Source organism: Terrapene carolina, unplaced genomic scaffold (genome assembly GCF_002925995.2).
Source record: "Terrapene carolina triunguis isolate 2854851 unplaced genomic scaffold, T_m_triunguis-2.0 Scaffold93, whole genome shotgun sequence".
Taxonomy (NCBI): domain Eukaryota; kingdom Metazoa; phylum Chordata; order Testudines; family Emydidae; genus Terrapene; species Terrapene triunguis.
This window is the reverse complement of record NW_020664444.1, coordinates 16,262,988-16,272,012: the sequence shown is the minus strand read 5'-3', so window position 1 is coordinate 16,272,012 and position 9,025 is coordinate 16,262,988. Positions and strand designations below refer to the sequence as shown.

The 9,025-nt window shown below is 47.8% G+C and overlaps 1 protein-coding gene across 1 annotated transcript in view; it reads right to left on the bottom strand.

The window, feature by feature from the left end:
• Positions 1-9,025, bottom strand: part of DNAH3 (dynein axonemal heavy chain 3) — a 117,505-nt gene that overhangs the window by 33,945 nt on the left and 74,535 nt on the right. The window contains exons 35-38 of the mRNA XM_026650674.1: positions 3,522-3,633; positions 2,617-2,858; positions 2,064-2,164; positions 1,864-1,969 (exon numbers count right to left, since the gene is read on the bottom strand). Of these exons, the coding sequence (XP_026506459.1) occupies positions 1,864-1,969; positions 2,064-2,164; positions 2,617-2,858; positions 3,522-3,633 (561 nt within the window). The remainder of the gene's footprint in view (positions 1-1,863; positions 1,970-2,063; positions 2,165-2,616; positions 2,859-3,521; positions 3,634-9,025) is intronic.

The following is a 9,025-nucleotide window of genomic DNA, read 5'->3' as shown; positions in this document are numbered from 1 at the left end:
GTGACTTACTTTGTTCTGTCTGTTACTACTTGGAACCACTTAAATTCTATTTTCTGTATTTAATAAAATCACTTTTTTCCTTATTAATTAACTCAGAGTATGTATTAATACCTGGAGGAGCAAACAACTGTGCATATCTCTCTATCAGTGTTATAGAGGGCGAACAATTTATGAGTTTGCCCTGCATAAGCTTTATACAGGGTAAAACTGATTTATTTGGGTTTAGACCCCATTGGGAGTTGGGCATCTGAGTGCTAAAGACAAGCACACTTCTGTGAGCTGTTTTCAGGTAAACTTGCAGCTTTGGGACAAGTGATTCAGACCCTGGGTCTGTATTGGAGCAGACGGGAGTGTCTGGCTCAGCAAGACAGGGTGCTGGAGTCCTGAGCTGGCAGGGAAAACAGGAGCAGAGGTAGTCTTTGCACATCAGGTGGCAGCTCCCAAGGGGGTTTCTGTGATCCAACCCGTCACAGTGACCACTGCCGTAAGTGAAGCATCATCGCTTTACCCTCTACAGCAAGCCAGCTCTGCTGACTTATGCAAGTTGCAGGAAGTCATGGCCCAACCTCTCCTCTGCCTCTATCTTGGCCTTTTCCAAGGGTATTTCAGATAGTTTATAAAGGGACAGGGATTGCTTTTTAACCAACATCAGGCAGCATTCCCCCATCCCTAAGCACTTTTCTGAATTTGGTCCCAACTCCTGTTTGCTCTTCCATTGAACAGTGAAGAAGGGGGCTGGCACATCACAGAAAACTATGGCTTCATCCAGCTCTAGGCCCAACACAGAAAAGTTTGTTTGGCCTTTTAATGCCTCATCCTTCCCCACTGAACTCAATGTTTAATGCTTAGATAACCTTCAGAACCTATTCCTGCAAATCCTCAGTCTCATTTGTAAGTGCACTACACGAACATGAGCACCACTGATCCATCTGAGTTATTCTACTCAGTAAGAACTACTCTAGTGAGTAAGGGTTTGCAAAAGCAGACCCAGAATGGTAAGAATGTTATTAATATATGCATTTCTCATGCTAGTATCTGACTGCCCCAAACAGTTGAAGGTGCATTTTTAATGCACATTTTTCACCCCCCTTCTCCTGGACCTGGCTCACATAATCTCCATCTATCATGCACTAGGACTCTGTTAGTGAAGTCTCACACATCACTAAACCCCATGTAATATTGGATATAATTTTCAAAAGTGGAAAGGAGCCCAGGAATTAGAGACTGCTAGGAGAGTGAGCAGGTTCTAGCAGAGAGTCCTGGGAGTTAGGACTGAGACTCTGACCAGGCAGGGCCTGGGAGTAGCCTGCCAAAGCAGAAAAGATGCCAGGCGGGAAGGCCTGGGAGGAGGAAGAGAAACCTTTGCCTTGTGTGGGCTTTTGGATGGAAAGAGGGGAAAGTGGGGAAAGTGAGGCAAACTGCCTGTGGAGCCCCTTGGGATTCAGGGTATATCTTCATTGCGATCAGAGGTGTGACTGCAGCACATGTAGACGTACCCGAACTAGCTTTGTTCTATTGCAGCGAAGCCATGGCAGTAGAGGTGGCAGCATAGAAGGTACAAGCCAATCTGGGATGCTAGGCATGTACTTGGCCAGCTAGCCCGTGCTGCCTCCCATGCTACCACAGCTTCACTGGTATCGTTATTCAAGCTAGCTAGAGCAAAGCTAGTGTGGTTATGTCTCCATGTGCTGCAGCCTGATTGCAATGTAGACATACCCTTTGTGTCCTGATTCCCTGAGGCGCTTTTAAAAACATTACCCAATGTGCCTACTTGGAAGCCCATAGGACATACTAGGACATAGTGGGCAGATTACCTTTAAAGTAAAAGTTATAAGGGTGACACATAAAAAAAAAGGTTCGCACCAGTTCTCTGTGCTCCTGTTGCAGATTTGGGGGCAGCGTGTCCATGTAGGAATCCTTCAGAGGCTTCCAACCTAACTGATTAGGATCCATATAGATCATACCACACCTGGAAAAATAAGTAGTCATGGTGCAGTAAGGTATCTGAAATGCATCAGGTACATTGTGTGAGATAGTTCAGACTTTGGGTGGGTTACTGTTACCTGCTGACAGTTGCTGGAGATGCCTCCTCCAAGTCAGCTGGCTCGAAGATTAAACTCATTTTGGAACTCATCTGAATTATTTCCCCGCTCATTAAACACAGCTGGAAAGCAAACATGGCTTAATCATATCATAGCTGAACATTCACTTATAGCAGTGCTTATCATAAAATCACTGAACAGCCATCCCATTTAGTGTCAGTTCTTATTCATTCATTCATGTTCCCGTAGTATGTGATATTTATAGAATTCTGTCTTAGAGAGCTCTCCATTTGTTATTGCCAAGTCTTGCAGACTTGGGAGAAAAAGAGAAAATGAAGCATTAGCCAGCTCTTTATATATTCCACAATAAAAAGCAATCCTTTTTCTTTTAGCAGTTTAAGATAATTATTATTTTGTGAATAAACAAATCTCCAGCTAGAATTTCCAGTTAGAAAGATGAATTCATGTATTTCAGTTTACTTAAAAGGGTCAGATCACTAACTGCAATAACCAAACAACTGCAATTAATTATGTGCATTCACACGCTAAAGTAACAGGCAAAAATGATGGCTACCTTCTTATTATCATCTAGCACAGTGTTCATGTTCTCTATCCAAACTGCATCCACTGGTCCATCAAATATAATCCACTTCCTGTCATCTGTGGTTGAAGATGCTTGTTGTCTGAAGGTGTTTGCAAGGACTCCATCTGTCCACTCATGGCTCACGGGGTCAAAACACCCATACAGCTGTCCCATTGTAATAGCTTTGGGATTAATAATTCTGTACTCAACAGCAAACTCATCCATGGAATTTGCTAGGTAGGAATTAAAAATAGATTACATTGATTAGCTAGATAGAAGGCAAAAGTTCTTTAAAAATATTTTTAATTAATGAAGTTTAGAAGTGGAACATTCCTGATAGAATCCCAGTGAAGCCACCCAATAGACCTTACATGTGGAAGCTACCTAGCAGTAAGTAATGACTTCCTTTACTTACACATAGAGTTTATTGCTGCACAAGGCAGGTCCAGAGTGTTGTGTGCAAAAGCACAAGGTAAAAAATGAGGAACAGGACAGAAGCACAATGGAAACTGATTGTGCATTAATGAGAGAGCTTCACAAAATCTCTCCCAGGGAATAGATCTGAGGTGCCATTTCTGCAGTCATTTTCCAGAGGAGTACCATACATTAAGAGATTTGTTTGATGAGGCTATTGCTGCTAGTTTTGCATGACTACTGTGCACAAATATACTGCTTAACAAAATGTGTAACTGACTTTTTTGCATATTCGTGTGATCAGAAAGAAGAATATTTCTGACTGAGGTTTTCCAATCTTATTCCTGCATATCCAAATTCTCTTCTATTCTGCAACCCATTAACAGCAGAATTAGCAACCTGAACATATCTTTGTACAGCAAATTCATTGGTCATAGAATTAATTTTTTATGAGAAGTCTTCGGTAGGCTTTTTATTTTTACCTGTGTACAAATCACCAAGGGCTGCGGCTAGCACTTTATAAGCACAGGTCTTTCCACCCAAAGCATCTCCAACAATCATGTATCCATGGCGCACCAGCATCATTTCATAAATCTGTATTGATGACATGAGTTTTATACTTAAATATATTAAAGAACTGAATGTAACGTGTGTGAAACTACGTCTCTCTTGCACTCCTACATTGTATGAAAGAGCAGATCAGCCAATCTAGACACAAACACTGACATTCCTGCCCTTAAGGATCCTAAGGCCAAACTCAGAGGTGAGTCTAAGGGTATGTCTACACTACGAGGTTAATTCGATTTTACTTAAATCGAATATGTGGAATCGATATTGCAAAGTCGAACGTGTGTGTCCACACTAAGGACACACTAAGGACAGTAATTCGACTTTGTGAGTCCACACTAACGGGCGAGCGTCGATATTGGAAGCGGTGCACTGTGGGCAGCTATCCCACAGTTCCCGCAGTCCCCGCTGCCCATCGGAATTCTGGGTCGAGCCGCCAATGCCTTCTGGGTAAAAAAAATTTGTCGTCATCCATCCGTCACTAACGCCCTCCCTCCCTCCATGAAAGCGCCGGCGGGAAATCAGTTCGCGCACTTTTCTGGTCAGTGACAGCGCGGACGCCACAGCACTGCGATCATGGATCACGCTGCGACCATCGCTGCACTTGTGGCCGTTCTCAACACCTCGCAGCTTATCATACACCTTTCCCTGAGGCAGATGAAGAGTAATCAGGCGAGGAGGCTACGACACCGCCGTGATGGCCTGAAGTCGGAGAGTAGCACAGAGCTGTCAGAAACCACGAGCCCCAGCGCCCAGGACATCACGGTGGCAATGGGGCATGTGGATATCGTGGAACGGCGATTCTGGGCCCGGGAAACAAGCACGGACTGGTGGGACCGTATAGTGCTTCAGGTCTGGGATGAATCCCAGTGGCTGCGAAACTTTCGCATGCGGAAGGGGACTTTCCTCGAACTTTGTGAATTGCTGTCCCCTGCCCTGAAGCGCCAGAATACCAGGATGAGAGCAGCCCTCACAGTTGAGAAGCGAGTGGCCATAGCCCTCTGGAAGCTTGCAACGCCGGACAGCTACCGGTCAGTCGCGAACCACTTTGGTGTGGGCAAATCTACCGTGGGGGTTGTTGTCATGCAAGTAGCCAAGGCGATCGTGAAGGTACTGCTCCCAAAGGTAGTGACCCTGGGAAACGCGCAGGTCATCATAGATGGCTTTGCCGCGATGGGATTCCCAAACTGCGGTGGGGCTATCGATGGGACTCACATCCCTATCCTGGGACCGGACCACCAGGCCAGCCAGTACATCAATAGAAAGGGCTACTTTTCAATGGTGCTGCAAGCACTGGTGGACCATCGGGGACGGTTTACAAACATCTACGTCGGATGGCCGGGCAAGGTTCATGACGCTCGCGTGTTCAGGAACTCTGGTCTGTTTAGACGGCTGCAGGAAGGTATTTACTTCCCAGACCACAAAATAACTCTTGGGGATGTGGAGATGCCTACAGTCATCCTCGGGGACCCAGCCTACCCGCTAATGCCCTGGCTCATGAAGCCCTATACTGGCGCCCTGGACACAGAAAAAGAACTGTTCAACTACCGTCTCAGCAAGTGCAGAATGGTGGTGGAGTGTGCTTTTGGCCGTCTCAAAGGGAGATGGAGAAGCTTACTCACTCGCTGTGATCTCAGTGAAACCAATATCCCCATCGTTATTGCAGCTCAATCTGTGTGAGAGCAAGGGGGAGACCTTTATGGCGGGGTGGGAGCTAGAGGCAAATAGCCTGGCTGCTGATTACGTCCAGCCAGACAGCCGGGCCATTAGAAGATCCCAGCGGGACGCCCTGTGCATCCGGGAGGCTTTGAAAGCTAGGTTCCTGAGTGAGCAGGGCAACCAGTGACTTTTCAGTTTGTGGACAGAAAAGCTGAATCTGCCCCCGTTTCTTTACCCAGTTCATTTTGACTATCCTCTCCAGTTACATACCCCCTTCACCCCCTTCCCCTTCCCAAAAAATAAAATCATTTCGATTTTGTTAATGAACACCGTTGTCTGTATTGCTGTTTTCGCGGGAATATTTTAAACCGGGGACGCAGACTGTGGCGGGGGGCGGGTTCAGTGTTCGGATGCAAATGATGCCTCTAAACTCCCGGAATGACAGGCTCCGCACTGGTGGACTGGTTATTTCAATGGAGCCTGCCAGCACTCCTGGGGGGGACTGTGTGTACGTGTCGGCTATGTGACTTTCTGGCAGGGGGGGTAGGGTTACATATCCCCTGCTGCGTGGATCTGTGAGCCAGGATAAGGACCGCTGCATAAGATCTGTAACTGCCCTCCCCCGCCACAAAGTCACAGAGCAACCCCCGCCCCCCCAGAACATGAAAAACACCTCCCAGACTGACCAGGGTAACCAGTGACTGCACTGTGTATGTGTCCTGATGCTGGACCTGACACCGCCTCTGTACCCTGCTAAAGGTCACTGTCCTGTCCAATTACCAAGCCCCTTCCCCCCCTCCAGACAGACTCTCCCTCAAAAGAACCTGACTGAAACAGTAATGGAGAGAAACAAACATTTTATTGCGAACCAGACATGAAACGTGGGGTGTGAAACTTGGACGGGGGCTTGTGTGAGGTGGGTAGGAAAGGGCTTATGAAATTTTGGGGAATGTCAGCCTTCTAGTGCTAGAGCAGTCTGCAGGGGTTGACTGAAAGTTTTAACGGCCCTTGCCGCCCCTCCTTCTTTGGACTTTGGGTGAGGGGGGTGTGGGACTTGGTGGCGGGTGAGGGCGGTTACAGATAGACTGCAGCGGGGCTCTGTCCTCCTGCCTCCGGTCTTGCAGAACATCCACAAGGCGCCGGAGCGTGTCCGTTTGCTCCCTCATTAGTCCAAGCAGCTTTTCAGTAGCCTGTTGGTCCTCCTGACGCCACCTCTCCTCCCGTTCCATGACTGCTCGGTGCATTTGTGACAAGTTCTCCCTCCACTGTGTCTGCTGGGCTGCCTGGGCTCGGGAGCAGTCCATTAGTTCTGAGAACATGTCTTCACGCGTCTTCTTCTTCCTCCGCCTAATCTGCGCTAGCCTCTGGGAGTGTGCTGACAGGCTGGGTTGGGAGACAGTCGCAGATGTGTCTGTGTGAATTGTAAAAAGGGAGTGAATTCCTGAGACAGATAAATGAAATTGTATACAAAGAACCTAGTCTTTCTCTGTGAACAAGACCATGCACTGAACCTCTCACATGCGCACTCAGGACAAGGTCGAATTTTCGGCCGTCGCCTTCAGTGCCTGTGGACTTGCGGAGGTCTTGGAGTGTTCAGAGAACTGTGGCTGGAGACCTGAACTTCTGGAGCGGGCAATAATGGTAAGCCGCAGACTTGTGGCTGCTTAAAACTCCAGCAGTAGCACTGGCCTCCTTTCACATTGAAAGCAATGCCAGTCTCTGCTGCCAGCAATCAGGACAGCATGAACTCTGCCCCTGTCCCACCCCCTCGCGGCTGTCCCAGGGAAAGATCCCTGTATGCTGCCCCTCTCCCTCCACCGCGTGGCTGTCAAGCAGTCCCAATACTAACATTCCCCTCCCTAATTCAAAGCAGGGCGTCATGAGCGACATCACCCTCCTGAGGATCCCGGACACCCAGAGAGAACGCATGCTGCGGGAAAGCATGCAGAAACCGGGGCCGTATGCCGCCATGCTATGTCGTGCGATGATCCCGGAGTACTTGATTGTGGCGTGGAGGGGACATGTCTGCTACCACGGAGGGCCCACTAAGATCGCCCTACCCTGGAACCTGATCAACAGGCTTGAGCTCTACCTCCACGAGACCTACGAGGAGTTCTCCTACGAGGATTTCTCGTCGATCCCCGGCCACATTGACCGGATTTTCGCGTAGGTGCACTGGGACTTTGGAGTGGAGCGTCTTGGGCCTGGGAATCATGTAGTAACGGACATTGTGAAAATTTTTTAAAACACTTGGGACTAAATTGAGAAGAGCCTAAGACAGAGAAATCATGAAAACCCATTTGTTACCTTTGTAAATATTCCTGTTTTGTACCTGATTATTTTTTTACTAGTTTACAGAACTTTTATAAATGTACATTGTTAATAGTATAAATATTACCGTTCTGTTTTAAATAAATGTTTACAGCACTTACTGCTTGATCCTTCCCCTGATTCTGTGTCCGGGGTAAGGGATGGGGACGGTTGGTACGGGATCTCGGTAAGGGTGATGAAGAGCTCCTGGCTGTCGGGGAAATCAGCGGTGCCAGCGCTGTCGACTGCCTCGTCCTCCTCATCTCCTTCTTCATCTTCCCCGTCCGCTGTCATGTCCGACGAGGAACCGGCCGCGGACATGATCCCATCCTCGGAGTCCACGGTCAGGGGTGGGGTAGTGGTGGCGGCCGCTCCCAGGATGGAATGCAGTGCCTCGTAGAAACGGGATGTGTGGGGCTGGGATCCGGAGCGTCCGTTAGCCTCTTTGGTTTTTTGGTAGCCTTGTCTCAGCTCCTTGATTTTCACGCGGCACTGCGTTGCATCCCGGCTGTAGCCTCTCTCTGCCATGGCTTTGGAGATCTTCTCGTAGATCTTAGCATTCCTTCTTTTGGAGCGCAGCTCTGAAAGCACGGACTCATCGCCCCACACTGCGATGAGATCCAAGACTTCCCGATCAGTCCATGCTGGGGCCCTCTTTCTATTAGATTGCACGGCCATCTCTGCTGGAGAGCTCTGCATAGTTGCCACTGCTGCTGAGCTCCCCTCGATGTCCAAAGAGGAACTGAGATTCAAACTGCCCAGACAGGAAAATGAAAATGAATTCAAATTTTCCCGGGGGTGTGGCTGGTCAGAGCATCCGAGCTCTGACTGCTGTCCAGAGCGTCAACAGAGTGGTGCACTGTGGGATAGCTCCCGGAGCTATTACCGTCGATTTCCATCCACACCTAGCCTAATTCGATATGGCCATGTCGAATTTAGCGCTACTCCTCTCGTTGGGGAGGATTACAGAAATCGATTTAAAGAGAGCTTTATGTCGAACTAAATGGCTTCCTGGTGTGGACGGGTGCAGGGTTAATTCGATATAACGGCGCTAAAGTCGACATAAAAGCCTAGTGTAGACCAGGCCTAAGACAGCATAATTACACTTCCTGCCTCCTCAGAGTGTAAATTACTCCAACTCAGGCCTTGTTTTCATTAGAAATTTGCACTGCTTTAACTCAAATTTGTTTTTAAACTGGTTTAAACTAGTGCAAACCCCTGGTAGACATTATTAATTTAGTTTAAGAGTGCCTTTTTTCAGTTTAGCTTAATCCAATTGCTAACTGACCCAAAATAAGTCTGGTTTAAACCAGAACAAGAGTGTCCACCTAACTGTTTGTACCTGTTTAACTAACTTGGTTTCAAATCAGGAAAAGCAACTAATAAAAGGGTGAAAGTTAAAGCAGTGGGTGTAATAAAGGCACAACACATGAGTGGTGGTAATAACAGT